Source organism: Anomaloglossus baeobatrachus, chromosome 2 (genome assembly GCF_048569485.1).
Source record: "Anomaloglossus baeobatrachus isolate aAnoBae1 chromosome 2, aAnoBae1.hap1, whole genome shotgun sequence".
NCBI lineage: Eukaryota > Metazoa > Chordata > Amphibia > Anura > Aromobatidae > Anomaloglossus > Anomaloglossus baeobatrachus.
In genome coordinates, this window is record NC_134354.1 from 313578765 (window position 1) to 313597280 (window position 18516).

The 18516-nt window shown below is 45.5% G+C and overlaps 1 protein-coding gene across 1 annotated transcript in view; it reads left to right on the plus strand.

Annotated features, from left to right (window-relative positions):
* Positions 1-18516, plus strand: part of TAF11 (TATA-box binding protein associated factor 11) — a 140781-nt gene that overhangs the window by 104105 nt on the left and 18160 nt on the right. The window contains exons 2-4 of the mRNA XM_075335892.1: positions 8607-8743; positions 11929-12016; positions 12777-12873. Of these exons, the coding sequence (XP_075192007.1) occupies positions 8607-8743; positions 11929-12016; positions 12777-12873 (322 nt within the window). The remainder of the gene's footprint in view (positions 1-8606; positions 8744-11928; positions 12017-12776; positions 12874-18516) is intronic.

Consider the following 18516-nt stretch of genomic DNA (forward strand, 5'->3'; position numbering starts at 1 on the left):
GGTATCCTACCATACAGTCCCTTTTCATTCAGACGCCGACTGATAGTACGGGTTGACACTGTTATACCCTCGGACTGCAGGGCAGCTTGAACTTGTTTGGATGTTAGTCGAGGTTCTTTATCCACCATCCGCACAATCTTGCGTTGAAATCTCTCGTCAATTTTTCTTTTCCTTCCATATCTAGGGAGGTTAACCACAGTGCCATGGGCTTTAAACTTCTTGATGACACTGCACACCGTAGACACAGGAACTTTCAGGTCTTTGGAGATGGACTTGTAGTCTTGAGATTGCTCATGCTTCCTCACAATTTGGATTCTCAAGTCGTCAGACAGTTCTTTGGTCTTCTTTGTTTTCTCCATGTTCAATATGGTACACACAAGGACACAGGACAGAGGTTGAGTCAACTTTAATCCATGTCAACTGGCTGCAAGTGTGATTTAGTTATTGCCCACACCTGTTAGGTGCCACAGGTAAGTTACAGGTGCTGTTAATTACACAAATTAGAGAAGCATCACATGATTTTTCAAACAGTGCCAATACTTTTGTCCACCCCCTTTTTTATGTTTGGTGTGGAATTATATCCAATTTGGTTTTATGACAATTTTTTTTTTTTTCTTTTCATTGAAGACAAATTAAATGAAGATAATACCAAAGAATTTGTGATTGCAATCATTTTCAAGAAGAAACTGAGTATTATCTGACAGAATTGCAGGGGTGCCAATACTTTTGGCCAGCACTGTATATATTATAATAAATTTGAGGCCAAAGTAACAACACTTTATTCATTTTCACAAGGTTAAAAGAAGAAAATGCACCCCACAATTTAGCAGGGCTTTGGAATGGAAGGGCGCCATTTAACTATTGCTACGCAACATTTTTTTGGAATAGTTGGTGGACACCATGTCACATTTGCAAAGTCCCCCATGGGGCCAAATTGGAAGAGACCCACCCCTTTACCCCTAACAAAAGACCCCATTTTGGAAACTACGCCCCTTGAGGAATGTTTCTTGCGATGGAATTACCATCTTGAAACCCACTCCACAGAAATTTATAATATTGATCTGTGAAATGAAATTAAGTTTTATTCACTTATATACTTACTCAAAATGCTGAGTTAGCACCAAATTTTTCATTTTCAGAAGGGTATTTTGAAAAAATCTCAACCCCATAATTTGTTGTGCCATCTCTCCTGAGTACAGGGATAGTGCATATGCGCTCGAAAACTATGGTTTGTGCTCACAATGGGGCTCAGGAGAGAAGCAACACCATTTGACTTTTTGAGCACAATTTTTTGCTTGAACAGATTGTGGACATATCAGGATACACCCCAAAATGCCAAAACACCAGAAACTCCCACAAAATGACCCTATTGAGAAATTAATCTAGGTTTGTAGTGAGTATTTTAAACCCACTGATGATTAACAGAATTGTATAACATTAAGCTGTAAAAATGATAAATTAGTTTGGGGTTTTTTTCCACTAAAATGTTTTAACAGCAAGTTTTTATTATTTAAAAGGGCTAATAGGAGAAATCTGATCTCAGAATTTGTTGCGCAACGTTTTCTGAGTACGATAATACACCAAATGTGGTCAAACTAGTTTTCCACCACAGTGCAAAGCTCAAAAGGGAAGAGCGCATTATTGGAGTTCAGATTTTGCTGGGATGATTTGTGGGAACCAAGTCGCATTACAAAAATCATCAGGGTAAAGAAGAAAGGTGTGTATGCCCCAAAAAGGGTAAAACGTAACTTTTATGATTCGATTAAAAGATTTAAAACACAAAAACAATATAGTGTATTTGGCAACCATTAATCCCAAATAGAGGGGATTGACAAAGGAAAAATTACCTGAACAGCGGAAGTGGATCCTAGACACTCTTTCTCTTAAATGACTGATAGAGATTTATTTATAAACATGCTGCTAGAAAATTAAACTGGTAATTGATAACCAGCCACAGACCACGTTACTGAAGCAGTGTCCTGTTTATGCAATTTATATTCCCAAAAGGTATAATATATACTACCAAATTGTCTCAGCAAAAAAAGGCGTACAACACGTTTAGATAGACCTATGAAATGATCAAGTGGTTAAAAATAGTCTTACGCCTAAGGGGGTGATAATAAAGCGGGCTTTACGTGCTACGATATTTCTAGCAATTGCTAGCGATATCGTACGCAAAAGCACCCGCCCCTGTCGTGCATGCGATATCGTGTGATCGCTGCCGCAGCGAACATTATCGCTACGGCAGCGTCACACGCACGTACCTGGTCGGCGTCGGTGCTGTGACTGCCAAACAATCCCTCGCTCAAGGGGGAGGTGCGTTCGTCACCGCGACGTCACTAAGCGGCCGGCCAATCAAAGCGGAGGGGCGGAGATGAGCGGGACGAACTTCCCGCCCACCTCCATCCTTCCTCATTGCGGGCGGGACGCAGGTAAGGTGAGGTTCCTCTGTCCTGCGGTGTCACACACAGCGATGTGTGCTGCCGCAGGAACGAGGAACAACATCTATAAACAACCATTAACAATTTTTGGTTTTAGGACTACCTCTCCATGGTGAACGATTTTCACCACTTTGGAGGACGTTTAAGGTCGCTGGTAAGGCTATGTGCCCACGGGGACAGTGTCCTGTGGTTATATCCGCAGGACATTCCGCAGGTGCTCCTAGAAAACTGCAGCAAAACTTCCATAGAAAATGCCATAGAAATGGCTAAGGAGTAGCTGTGCTGCAGATTTTTGAAAAATCCGCGGAATTTCCGCGCATTTTCCGCAGCGTGGGCACATAGCCTAAGTGTTACATGCTGCGATACCGTTAATGACGCCGGATGTGCGTCACTAACGACGTGACCCCGACGATAAAACATTAACAATATCGTAGCGTATAAAGCCCGCTTAAGAACTCTCACACACAATCCTTAGCAGCAGCAGGCAATCTGAATAATAACCACAAATATCATAAATTGATCTCAACACAAGTGCAATAAAGGGTAATCGAGTATACCATGTGTCACCATACTTGAGGGGTGGGGCTAATTCCACGGCCATACCACACCCCTATGTGAAGACAATCTCCCCTTAATTATCCTAAATCCTCCTTGGCCTCACAATGCGTTTTGTTGGACTCATCAGGGGAGCAAAATGGCCGATGGAGCAATTAATCTTTTATGTGAGTGAGGACAGGCATCCGTAAGGAGTCCAACGAAGCGCTTCAGGAGGCCCGGTTTTTCCAGTCTCTATTCACTTGATTTACGCACCGTATAAAGGTGACCACGTTACAGTATATGGCAACTCCATTAAATTATTTATCTCCCACTCAGATGGGAGATAAATGTCCCCCTCGGTTCCCCGGTATGGCCAAAGTCCCCCCCCCCCCTCCCTCCCAATCATCTAAAACGGCAGGCGCATGAGTGCATGACATGTCAGATGAGACAGAAAAGTCCTCCCCAAGTACCCACTGTCACCTCCCCCGGCACCTCCTGCAGCGCCGATTGCCCCGCGACCCCTCGTTCTCGTCTTCATAAAAATGGCAGTCGCATGCGCAGAGAGCCAGCTCCATGCGCACAGTGAGATTGAGTTTATTGCAATTCACACTGTCCTGGTGGGACTTGGGCAGTGTGGCTGCAGTATTCTCACGGAGACCGCTGGAGCCACACTCCTCACATTCCACATCGCTTTCGTTCCTGTGAAGCAACTGAAGGGTTAATCAACTTCTTGGGTGTGGTTTTGAGGGTTGCAGTTTTTTAGAATGGTGTCACATTTGGGAATTTTCTGTCACCTCTGCCGCTCAGTCACTTCAAATGTGGTGATGTCCTTAGAAACCAATTTTTTTTTTTTAACTTTTGTTGAAAAAAATGAAAAATTGCTGATTAACTTTGACCCCTTCTAACTTCCTAACCCCAAAAAAATTTGCTTCAAAAATTGCACTGATCTAAAGTAGAGATGTGGGGAATGTAATTTATTAACTATTTTGTATGACATACTGTAACTCTCTGGTTTAAGGGCAAAAACAAATATAAAAGTTTGAAAATTGCGAAATTTTCCTCAAATTTCTGTTATTTTTTTGCTTTTATTTGTGAAAAAAAAATCATCCTAAATTTACCAATATCATGAAGTACAATATGTCATGAAAAACAATCTTAAAATCACGGGGATCCATTGAAGCATTCCAGAGTTATGACCTGTGAATGTGACATTGGTCAGAATTGCAAAAAATGGCCTGGTCATTAAGTACAAAATTTGGCTGTCCTTAAGAGGTTAACTATGACTGCTTTATTCTTTGATTAAAGATACCAAATTTATATAGATTTAAGGGGAGGTTGCTATTATCGTACACTAAAAGAGGCTTTTATAAAAAATTCATATTTTGAGACCTATAATTTTTTAGATTTTTCACCTGTATGTATAGGGGTTCACACTCTCAAGTAGCCACTTGGATACACGTGGCACAGGGTTTTATATCAAAACAGACTGTAGTTTATCATAAATTTTATGGATGGATAACAATGGATAACATACATTCTTCAGGCAGAATGAAACAAAAGTGTAGCAGCCTCGGTATTCCCGGTTTACGAAACACCCCTCTGTTTGGCTCCAGCACACCTCTTTACAGAGTAGACTTACCAGCAGCTCTGCCTTTCTTCAGTCTCAACACAGTCCACACTGCTGAGCTAACCCATCTACTGATAGCCCTCTAAACTGCACTAGATCAGAGCATGCAGTTTTCCTAGCCAGATTATTTTTGTTACACCAAAAGCCCAGACCCAATATCCAGTCCCATTAAACCCCTTCGATAACCTAGTGTTATTGGTACAGGTTACATTACAGCCACACATCTACAATCTAGAACCTTACCTCTTGCTTTCCTACAGGTGCATAACAACATTGTTTTCATCGCTTTTTCTCATTTTTGGGAGGCAGAATGATAATAAAAAAAACAAAAAAAAAAAACAAATTTGGGAAGTGCATGTGCGCGTTTCAGGGCCGGACTGGGACTAAAATTCAGACCTGGGATTTGGGGGTACACAGGCCAACTTTTCGCGTGTTGAATGTGTAATAGCTTTGTGCATTTGTAGATTGTGTAACACAACCATATAACATGTAGTCACGGCTGCATCCAGTATTACAGCTCAGGCCTATTTATTGCTCTTATTAGTAGGACCTGGTGAAGCCGCTATTTTCCCTACAGAGCTGGGTCTCGCAGATAATGAAGAAGATGCTTAGCTCTCCACATAATGCTGCTGCCTCATCACATAGCTGATGGGCAGGGATACAAAATCAATCCCCCTGAACTAATATTGATGACCTATTCTACAGATAGGTGATCAGGGAAGCTGTCGTTTTCACTGGTGATAACTTTGAGCGCATACCACTTAGGGAATGTGCAATGACGTTATTTGGGGGGCAAATCCCACCATGTATACCACTATAAAAAATCCTTGAATGACCATCTGCATCTACTCGCTGTGCACAGTGTCAGGCTTTTGAGCATCTTTTACCCACTTAGGGTTTCTAAAACCACAAAGTGATTTAAAAGAATTGACTGCTCCAGTCTTCTGCTGTTTTCCACTTGGAAAACGTTCTGTATTTTACAATGCAGATCAATGGGAAGGCTCGGAAGATGCCGGAATCTACAACTCCCAGCTTGTCCTTAACTCCTAGCATCTCCTTACCATTGTTATCAGACTCCGCGCCATACAGGAACCACAATACTGATAAGACGCAGGCAATATCACAAATAATCATTACATCCAGGTACCTTTTTATAGGTGACATCTTCTGAGTCGTTCCCATCCTAATTGTCTCCACGTAGTACAGACACAATGATGAGGTTTCGTGCCCACCACTCATCTCTGAAGCCCTCCCTCTTTATTCTTCAGCAGCACTTCCACACTCAGCACCTTTTAAGAATAAAAGTATCATTATACTGCCCCAAAAATATAAATATCTCCCATGCTGTGCACCTGAATAAATGCTGTGCTTCCTTCACAAAATATCCCCCCACACTGCCCTTATCCAAAATACCTCCCACACTGCCTCTCTCCTTAATATACCCCCACACTGCCTCTTTCCATAATCTCCCCATACACAGCTTTTCTCCATAATGTCCCCTCCACACTGCTCTTTATAATATACCCCCACACTACCTCTCTCCATAATAACCCCCCATATTCCAACTTTATTATTTATATATTCCCCCCCCCAAACTGCACTTTTGTAATCCCCCACACACAATGCAATGCACCCTCATTACCCCTACACACACACAAAATGCACCCTCCATTACCCCTCCGCCACACACACACACACACACACACACACACACACACACACACACACACACACAATGCACCCTCCTTTACCCCTCCACCGCACGCACACACACACACACACACACACAATGCACCCTCCATTACCCCTCCCCCACACACTACAATGCACCCCCATTATCCCTACACACACACATACAATGCACCCTCCATTACCCCTCCCCCCCACACAATACAATCCACCCCCATTACCCCTGCGCACACACACACACACACACACACACACACACACACACACACACACACACACACACTACAATGCACCCGCCATTATACCTCCTGCACTCACACAATACAATTCACCCTCCATTACACACACACACACACACACACACACACACACACACACACACTGCACTCGCCATTACCCCCTCCCCAGACATAATACAATTCACCCCCCTACACACACAAATTACACTTCCCCATCACTACACACTCCTGCCTCCCCCCCCCCCCCCGCGTGATACAGTACTCCCCCTCTGTCACAAAGCTGTGTTCTTTCACAAATGTTCCCCATTGTGTCCTCAACCCCTCCCCACTCATCCCCATTAATTAAACCGGTCTCTTCGGCTCCTCCATGGAGCACTTACCGCTGCCTGATGCATCCAGTATGGCACCCGCAGCACTGTGATGACGTCAACAAGGTCCTGATCTCATCCCGTTGCTGCACGTCGGGGGCGGGGCCCAGTCCTGGCGCACTGTTCAAATGTATTTACGTCTGAAAGACTCAAATACATTTGAATAGGAAGGAGGAAGCTGCGGTCACAGTCACCGCCGCGCTCCTCAGTAGTGTGTGCAGGCCAGGAACACTATCATACAGCAGGGCCGGCGCAGCGCGCTGCCTCCTGCTGCAGCTAGTGTGCCCGGCATGCACACACTGCTGAGTAGCGCGGCGGTGATTGCAGATACAGCGGCCCACTACAGAGACCGGCCTACTACAGAGACCGGCCCATCTGGCACTTGCCAGAATTGCGGTCTGGTCTGGTCCTGGTCTGGTCTGGTCTGGTCTGGTCCTGGTCCGGGCCGGTGCTGGCCATTACCTTCATGCACTGCTTCCTCCGCCCACCGGCATTTGTGATTGGTTGCAGACAGACAGCACCCGCACTCTGAATGGCAACGTGTCTGATGCTTCCAATCACAAACACTATTTGCGTCTATATCGTACAGTGAAAATAAATTAAATTGTCTTAGGGTCTCTCGTATTATGATACCCAGCACAGACAATACATATGGCTACAGGCTGCAGCCCCCAGCCGTGCGCTTATCTTGGCTGTGTATCAAAATAAGAGGAACCACATGTGGGTTTTTTTAAATAATTTAAAAAAGCTGGTGTGTGATGCCCCCCAATTTTGATACCCAGCCAAGATAGTCTGAAAGCTGGGGTCTGGTAGTCTCAGGTGGGGAGACCCATGCTTATAGGCACTCCCTTGCCTAAAAATAGCAGCCTGCAGCTACCCGGAATTGTCGCATCCATTTAGATGCGACAATCCCAGCGCTTTACCCAGCTCTTCCTAAATGCCCTGGTGCGGTGGCAATCGGGGTAATAAGGGATTTTAGTCTGAACGTGTCAGGCGACTTATGCCATCCAAACTGCAGGCAGACGGAATCGGACCCTGGCTGTGGGATCAGGTGCAGCCAGGTATTTTTTTTTCTCTAAAATGCTGGAGGGAAATATACCTTGTAGATCCAGCCATAGAAGAGACTACAGTAGTCCAGCACCACTATGTCTGCCAGCCAGCTTTTTGCCCCCACAGCTGCACAATCTCCTGCAAGATGCTTACTCTACATTGAAAGTTTAGAATGCAGGTGCAGAGTAAAGTGTGGACTGACAGGGTATTTATCTATGGAGAGTCCAGAAATGGTTAAAGGGAATAATTTATTGTAAGTTCCTTTTTTATTACAAGATACGCACGTGAACCTGCCATGACAGCTTTTTTAATGTGTGCGCAGTAGAAGTGTTTGGATCCTTTATAGGTATGTTTCTGCATATGTATCTTATGTACAGAAGTTCCTGACCAGCATCTTTCAGTCTCTCTGTATAGGTAGCACATGCATTCAGGGTTGTTTCCCTAATATAACAGGTGAAAACTCTAGAATGTGGATGAAAATAATGAATTACAGTAATATTCTCTTCCACTACATATTAAAGTGCCTCCCATGTTGTAGTATAACCTATACTGTGTTTGAGGGAATGTGATCTCATGTAAATTTACTTATACTATGCTTTTTCACCTTTTTTTTTTTTTTTTCTTCTCTCTTTTGTTTTTTATCAAATTTTGGTAGATAAAAATAGTGGAAAGTTCCGAGGCCCTACTAACAGGAGAATCCTCAGATCCTAATGCTAAGAAAGTAAAGTTGGAACTAAAGGAGAAAAGAGAAAAGAAACAGAAAGTGGATGAGGATGAAATTCAGAAAATGCAGTAAGTGGTCTTGTGAAGCTGAGAGATGTCTTCAGACCTCACCAGTATCGGACTGAGGTGCCTAGGGTCCACCAGTAGAAATTACTATAGGGGCTCAGTCTAGGTTCACACTCGGTGTTGCAAAATTTGTATGTTCAGTTGTAGGTTTCATTATATTCACTATAATAATTGGAGCAACATGCTGCGCGGTCTTTTTCAGAGTTTTAGGATTGCAATTTTTCTGTAAGTAGAACAATTTAAAAAAAAAAAAAAATCCCTGAATGTCATTACTCCATAGATTCAGGGACACAAAGAGAACAACCTGAGCGTTTATGGTATGTGTTTTTGTTATACGAAGAGTCTTCAGGAACACGACAAAGGTGTACTTCCTGAAGGGGCTGTTCAGACATCTTTACAGGCGTTATTTTGTTGTTTGTTTGTTTGTTTTTTTTGTTTTTTTTTTCTCTTTCCAATCGTACGTGTTAATCGTCGACTTCTTCTAATCAGAACATGGCTGAAGAATGCAATGCTGTTTTGTTTTAAACATTTTTTTTTTATCTTTGAAAAACTAAAGTAGTTAGAAGCTTAAAGGGTAGAACCAGGACTTTTTTTTTTTTTCTTCTTAAAAAAAAAAAAAAATTTGCCTAAGCACTAACAGGAAGGTAATTGCTACCTACCCGCCTGCCATTGTTCGCCAGCACAGATCGGATACTTAGTGCTTTTTCCTGCCATTTAGCTGCTTCCGATGATGTTGTATCAGGAGAATGGCGGCTTTTCCTCTCTGCTCTGTTGATGAGGCAGGACAGCCGACACCATGCTGATTGACAGCCAACTCCCTGCTACCTTAGAGTGGGTGTACATAACCAGGACACATGCTCTCCGCAGGAGACCGCAGCTGTCCAAGCCCACAATCGGGGTTTGGGCAGCTGCAGACTTCAGCACTATTCTCCCTTCGGAGAACACTCGCATCTCTGCAGCATAAATTGACGCGCAGCAGCTTGGAAAGCCGCGCCGTAGGTCCGTTTACACTGCGGAGAAAAGAAGCACAGTGGGCATCTGATTGTACTGTACAATGCAGTGTTTTGGAAGCAGCGAAAATGCACGGCATCCAAAACGCTGCAAACCTTGATTGTGTGCACTCAGTCTAACTAGGGGACGTCTGACTTCCCGCTCCATCTACAGAACAGAGTGGAATAGAAGCCTCCGCTCCGTTGACGAAGCCACTGTAGCGTTAGCAGGAACAGTCTGTAACTTTTCTGTAGGCGCCATGCACAACAGGCAGGTAGGTAGAAACTACTTGCCTGTTAGTGCTTAGGTACTTTTTTTTTTTTTATTTTTAAGTCCCGCATATACGCATTAAGAGTGAACTTATGCATAAGTCATTTACATTGCCATTCATTTTGTTTTTGGGTTTCTTCGCAGGTGTTTTACAGGCAAAACCCTGAAAAAGACTATGCAAATGCCCTTACCCACTCTACTGGGCTCCAGCTATGCCTCTCACATTTTTAATAATTTTTTTTTCTCACTTTTAGTAAATTGTTTTTAATGCCTTAATTTTATCACTAAAAATGTCAAACATACACACATTCACTTATTCACATAAATGCATAGGTATACACTATGGTTATATTTTGTGCATTTACTTATTTCTATATATACACAAAGAAATAAGAGACTCTGATCTTTTGATAGTAAACACCGTGAAGATGATGGGGACACGCTGTCACCATCACAGGAGAGCAATGAGGAAGGCATTATTATCTAGAGGGTGGGACACTGCAGCTGCATGGGGCAAACAGGAGAAAGCAGCTTTTAGTGGGGTGGGGATAAAAGGCTAGTAGGGCCAGAGACCTAATGCAGGAAGCTGCAATATTGCATCAGGTCTGGTATTGTGTGACTATGGAGCCTCCCCTCATCATCCTAGTGCTGACTACAGAGCTGAGCTGCCATGGCTGAGCAGGAGAGCAGGGGGCATAATTTCTTCACCCTGCAGCACTGATTAGATCTCTGGTGGCTGCATACAGCAGGTCTGTGATGGTGGATGGGGCGCACTGCTGTAAGACTCTGGTGGCAGGTTAGTGTGTGACGTGCAGAGGGATGGCTGTGCTGAGACTCTCGCAGAGGAGACCCACACAGCTCTCTGATGCTGCAGCCTGAGCTCACCCTCTGATCCCCACCTCTCCAAGCGAAGTATAGAACAGGTAATGCAGGAGCTAACAGTAAGGAAGATGTGTGTCTGCCCAGCTTTCCTCCCAATGTCTGATGGATGGGGAGGGGCAGAGGTTAAGTTGGGCATACAGCATACGTGCTGCATGCTGAGAAGAGAGACTTTCTGAGTCGCCCCACCAGAGGATGTACCAATTTCCTCGTGGGCCAGTCAGAGTATGGACCTCACAGTGTTAGGGGTGCTTCACACACAGCGAGCTCGCTGCCGAGATCGCTGCTGAGTCACGCTTTTTGTGACGCAGCAGTGACCTCATTAGCGATCTCGCTGTGTGTGACACTGAGCAGCGATCTGGCCCCTGCTGCGAGATCGCTGCTCGTTACACACAGCCCTGGTTCGTTTTCTTCAAAGCCGCTCTCCCGCTGTGACACACAGATCGCTGTGTGTGACAGCGAGAGAGCGACAAATGAAGCGAGCAGGAGCCGGCGTCTGACAGCTGAGGTAAGCTTGTAACCAAGATAAACATCGGGTAACCAAGGTGGTTACCCGATATTTACCTTAGTTACCAGCCTCCGCAGCTCTCACGCTGCCTGTGCTGCCGGCTCCGGCTCTCTGCACATGTAGCTGCTGTACACATCGGGTTAATTAACCCGATGTGTACAGCAGCTAGGAGAGCAAGGAGCCAGCGCTCAGTGTGCGCGGCTCCCTGCTCTCTGCACACAGCGCTGGTAACTAATGTAAACATCGGGTAACCATACCCGATGTTTACCTTAGTTACCAGTCTCCGCAGCTTCCAGTCGGCGGCTCCGTGCAAGCGCAGCGTCGCTTGCACGTCGCTGCTGGCTGGGGGCTGTTCAGTGGTTGCTGGTGAGATCTGCCTGTTTGACAGCTCACCAGCGACCATGTAGCGATGCAACAGCGATCCTGACCAAGTCAGATCGCTGGTCGGATCGCTGCTGCATCGCTAAGTGTGAAGGTACCCTTACTTAGATTTATTGCACTTTTACCCTCACTTACATTTATTTATCTTTTCCTTGTTAAGAATTCTAGTGTCCTCTTTCTCGGAAGAACAGCTGAATCGCTATGAGATGTACCGACGTTCAGCATTCCCTAAAGCTGCCATTAAAAGGGTAAAATACTTCATGTATCATGTACCAGTGTCCAATGCTCGGGGTTCGGTCTTTTGCAACTTATATACTTTAAAGGGAACCTGTCATAAATTTCTGCGCCCTCCACCCCGATACTCCCCAAACCATTTATATGACTATTTATCCCTTTAAGGCGAAGTTCCCAATATTGGTCTCTAGTGTATATATTTGTTCTGCTGCAAAAAATGCAGCACATTAAGTTTTAAGCAAAGTAAGTGGTATACAAAAAACGAGTAACTCATCTAAGTGATGCAGAACCAAATACTCATATTGGGATCTTGGCCTAAAAGATCAGACTGGTAACCCTTTTATGACCCCTATAGTGTTGTTCTGCCATCATTTTGTAGTTTGTATACATACAGTAAATCCGGGAATTAATGATGCACTTCCAGCTCCTCAGTGTTATGCTGTAATCTCTGCCTAACACCAGCCTCTTTTGATTGATCAGATCAATGTTTCTTGCTGTTCTAATGTGTGTGAGAGTGATATATAATATAGTAGGTTTTACATATTTGTTATCATCTTTATTATGCAGGTCATGTAAAAATTGTACATTGGCTGTTGAAATACATTGTTAGAATATAATTTGTAGGTTCAGTGTGCATATTTCCTTTGTGACATGAAGCAAAGTGCCTCACAGACTGCTCTGGTTGTATAAGAGTTAGCAGCTGCTGATTTGTTTTCTCTTTATAGCAAACCTAATTCTCTTTATATACCCCTAATCTCATTACTTTCCTTACAGCTTATTCAGTCTATTACTGGCTGCTCTGTATCCCAGAATGTTGTCATCGCTATGTCTGGTATTTCCAAAGTTTTTGTGGGAGAGGTTGTAGAAGAAGGTAAGATGATACATTAGAAAGACAAGTAATATGAAGGATTTTCTATTGAAATTGATTGTTTATACTGTGGGAAATGGAGGGTTCATATGTCATCTATCATATCTGAGTACATAAACTGCTAAATTGACTTGTGGGTAACCACAACCTAAGAGTTTCATTTCATCAGACTGTCTCAACCCAACATGGATTAAAGAACCAAGTGTGGCATAAGCATAAAACATTATTTAGAGGTGAAGGAATTTTCCAATTAGAAAAGAGAGGTCTTTAGTATATTAATGCAACCCGCAGTAAGTGAAAGGTATATGAACCCCTTAGTGACTGGTAAATTTTTCCAATCTGACATGTCACTTTGTGGCAATAACTCTAGAACGGTACAGATACTGGTGATTTTGAGGGGGTTCTTGTGACATCTTATACTTTGATAATGGTAAATTGAGGTCAGTATGTTTTGAGCTGATGTATAAAATTATCAGACATTTTCAATTTCCAAACTTTGAATGTGTATTCACAACATCCAGGTAGTTGTACCTCACTCAATGGTCAATAACATTTACCTCACGTCTACATCAACACCATTTGTAAAATGTCCTTTTACGAGTTCCAAGGTCATTTAGCAGCAATTTTTAATTTTTCAAGTAAGTTTACAAAACATTATATATATATATATATATATATATATATATATATATATATATATATATATATATATATATATATATATATATATATATATATATATATATATATATATATATATATATATATATATATATATATATATATACATATACATAATATATTTATAGTTTGTTTGGTTTTTTTTTTTTTTTCCCTAAGAACATATTCACTTTTGAAGTGACTTTTGGGAACTTTTAAATATTGGACCCTCCTTCCCTGAAAAAAAAAAAAACTGCACCAGCCATCCACATACTCAAAACTTCTGTCAGGTAGTTTAAGGCTATGTGCCCACACTGCGGAAAATGCGCGGATTTTGCCGCGGATTTCTCGCAGAAAAGCCGCGGATTTTCCAGAAATCTGCAGCACAGCTACTCCCCAGCCATTTCTATTGGCATTTGGGAAATGCTGTGCCCACAGTGCGGATTTTTCCACAGCGGAAATCGTGCAGGAAAAATCTGAAGCATGTCAATTATTGTTGCGGATTTCTCCGCAGGGTCCCATATACTTACCTGCCTCACCAGAGTCACTTTCTCCGTCCGGTGTACAGGAGCGCGGTGAATCCAGGTGAAGGAAGAGGTGGGCGGAGCCTGCACAAGCTCTGGTCATGTGACAGCCGGAGCTAGTTCAGGCCCGCCTACCTTCTCCTGCAGACGCTGAGTGACCCGGCTGCCGGAAAGCGAGGTGCTGCATGATGGAGGTAAGTATGAACTCCCCCGATCACTGCAGCACTTGTTCTGCATTCAGCATGCAGTGCCGAAGCCATGGTACTGAATCCTCAATGCAGAATGCCCGCACCATATCCGCAGGACATTCCGTGGCATGGAAACAGACAAAAGTTGTGGTGCTGTTTCCTGGGAACACCTGCGGAATGTCCTGCGGCTGTATCCGCAGGACACTGTCCTCGTGGGCACATAGCCTAATACTTCAGGTGCTTTTTAGGAATCATCACAAAATTGAATGACTAGTGAAAAATTGTATTTTTACCACTAAAATGTTGCTAGTATTTGTACAGGCCACTATAGCTGGGAGACTGTAAGGTAGTTACTTGGTCGAGAATTGTATTGGCAATTATCGTCCAGCAATACAGCCGGCTCTGCTCCCTCTACCAGGCAAGTTCACTGGTCCTTAAACAACAATTTATCTTGTTTTATCTAGTATGTCAGCCATGCTCTAGTCCAGGGGTCTCAAACACGCGGCCCGCGGGCCGCATGCGGCCCCTGAGGCTGTTTGTTGCGGCCCGCAGACCCCGTGACAATCGCGGCTCTATGCTGAGGGTCGGCGCCGGCAGGAACTTTACTGCATTTGAATCCTTGCCGCGCAAGGAGCTGTCAGTTCTATCCCAGTTGCTGCTGCTGTCTGCCAATCAGATGCAAGGAGGTGACGTCATACAGCGACGTCACTTCCTTGCATCTGATTGGAAGGCAGCAGCCATTGGTCCAGACACAGCTCCTCTGCGCTGCACCGCAAATGGATTCAAATGCAGTGAAGCTCCTGCCGGTGCCGACCCTCAGCACAGAGCCGCGATCGTCACGGGCCGCAACAAGCAGGTAAGGTACGTGCTCAAGATCAGGACCCGCTGCGTGCTGGACACAGCGCGTCCTGATTGGCGGGGCCGCAAGTCTACTCCTTAGGAGACCGCAGCTGCCCGTGCCTGCGATCAGGGGTTCGGGCCGCTGCGGTCTCCTCGCTGTGCTCTGCCTAGGAAGGACGCTTCCGACTCCGCAGCATAAATTCACATGCTGCGGCCTCTGGAAGCCACACCGCAGTTCCGTTGTCACTGCGGGCCGTACACGCACAGTGGGCATGGGGTTTTTAGAAATCCCATGCCCACTGTGCTTTTACCATACATAGCAGGGTTTTGGACGCAGCTGAAGCATGCTGCATCCAAAACTCTGCAAGTACTGATCGTGGGCACACAGGGAACGGAGGACAGGTGAGGAGAATTTTTTTTTTGTTTGCGTATTACTAAAGGATGGGCAGAATACTACAGGGATGGGCAGAATACTACAGGGATGGGCAGAATACTACAGGGATGGGCAGAATACTACAGGGATGGGCAGAATACTACAGGGATGGGCAGAATACTACAGGGATGGGCAGAATACTACAGGGATGGGCACAATACTACAGGGATGGGCAGAATACTACAGGGATGGGCAGAATACTACAGGGATGGGCACAATACTACGGGGATGGGCACAATACTACGGGGATGGCCACAATACTACAGGGATGGCCACAATACTACAGGGATGGGTTGAATACTACGGGGATGGCCACAATACTACGGGGATGGCCACAATACTACGGGGATGGCCACAATACTACAGGGATGGGCACAATACTACAGGGATGGGCACAATACTACAGGGATGGGCACAATATTACGGGGATGGGCACAATACTACGGGGATGGGCACAATACTACGGGGATGGGCACAATACTACGGGGATGGGCACAATACTACGGGGATGGGCACAATACTACGGGGATGGGCACAATACTACAGGGATGGGCACAATACTACAGGGATGGGCACAATACTACAGGGATGGGCACAATACTACAGGGATGGGCACAATACTACAGGGATGGCCACAATACTACAGGGATGGCCACAATACTACAGGGATGGGTTGAATACTACGGGGATGGCCACAATACTACGGGGATGGCCACAATACTACAGGGATGGCCACAATACTACAGGGATGGCCACAATACTACAGGGATGGCCACAATACTACAGGGATGGCCACAATACTACAGGGATGGCCACAATACTACAGGGATGGCCACAATACTACAGGGATGGCCACAATACTACAGGGATGGCCACAATACTACAGGGATGGCCACAATACTACAGGGATGGGTTGAATACTACGGGGATGGCCACAATACTACGGGGATGGCCACAATACTACGGGGATGGGCTGAATACTACAGGGATGGCCACAATACTACAGGGATGGCCACAATACTACAGGGATGGGTTGAATACTACGGGGATGGCCACAATACTACGGGGATGGCCACAATACTACGGGGATGGCCACAATACTACAGGGATGGGCACAATACTACAGGGATGGGCACAATACTACAGGGATGGCCACAATACTACAGGGATGGCCACAATACTACAGGGATGGCCACAATACTACAGGGATGGCCACAATACTACAGGGATGGCCACAATACTACAGGGATGGGTTGAATACTACGGGGATGGCCACAATACTACGGGGATGGCCACAATACTACAGGGATGGCCACAATACTACAGGGATGGCCACAATACTACAGGGATGGCCACAATACTACAGGGATGGCCACAATACTACAGGGATGGCCACAATACTACAGGGATGGCCACAATACTACAGGGATGGCCACAATACTACAGGGATGGCCACAATACTACAGGGATGGGTTGAATACTACGGGGATGGCCACAATACTACGGGGATGGCCACAATACTACGGGGATGGGCTGAATACTACAGGGATGGGCTGAATACTACAGGGATGGGCTGAATACTACAGGGATGGCCACAATACTACAGGGATGGCCACAATACTACAGGGATGGGCACAATGCTACAGGGATGGCCACAATGCTACAGGGATGGCCACAATGCTACGGGGATGGCCACAATACTACGGGGATGGCCACAATACTACAGGGATGGGTTGAATACTACGGGGATGGCCACAATGCTACGGGGATGGCCACAATGCTACGGGGATGGCCACAATGCTACGGGGATGGCCACAATGCTACAGGGATGGCCACAATGCTACAGGGATGGCCACAATGCTACAGGGATGGCCACAATGCTACAGGGATGGCCACAATGCTACAGGGATGGCCACAATGCTACAGGGATGGCCACAATACTACAGGGATGGCCACAATACTACAGGGATGGCCACAATACTACAGGGATGGGTTGAATACTACGGGGATGGCCACAATACTACTGCCCATCCCTGTAGTATTGTGGCCATCCCCGTAGTATTGTGGCCATCCCCGTAGTATTGTGGCCATCCCCGTAGTAGTCAACCCATCCCTGTAGTATTGTGGCCATCCCTGTAGTATTGTGGCCATCCCTGTAGTATTGTGGCCATTCCTGAATACTACGGGGATGGCCACAATACTACGGGGATGGCCACAATACTACGGGGATGGCCACAATACTACGGGGATGGCCACAATACTACGGGGATGGCCACAATACTACGGGGATGGCCACAATACTACGGGGATGGGCACAATACTACGGGGATGGGCACAATACTACGGGGATGGGCACAATACTACGGGGATGGCCACAATACTACAGGGATGGGTTGAATACTACGGGGATGGCCACAATACTACTGCCCATCCCTGTAGTATTGTGGCCATCCCCGTAGTATTCAACCCATCCCCGTAGTATTGTGGCCATCCCCGTAGTATTGTGGCCATCCCCGTAGTATTGTGGCCATCCCCGTAGTATTGTGGCCATCCCTGTAGTATTGTGGCCATCCCTGTAGTATTGTGGCCATCCCTGTAGTATTGTGGCCATCCCTGTAGTATTGTGGCCATCCCTGTAGTATTGTGGCCATCCCTGTAGTATTGTGGCCATCCCTGTAGTATTGTGGCCATCCCCGTAGTAGTCAACCCATCCCTGTAGTATTGTGGCCATCCCTGTAGTATTGTGGCCATCCCTGTAGTATTGTGGCCATTCCTGAATACTACGGGGATGGCCACAATACTACGGGGATGGGCACAATACTACGGGGATGGGCACAATACTACGGGGATGGGCACAATACTACGGGGATGGCCACAATACTACGGGGATGGCCACAATACTACGGGGATGGCCACAATACTACGGGGATGGCCACAATACTACGGGGATGGCCACAATACTACAGGGATGGGTTGAATACTGCGGGGATGGCCACAATAC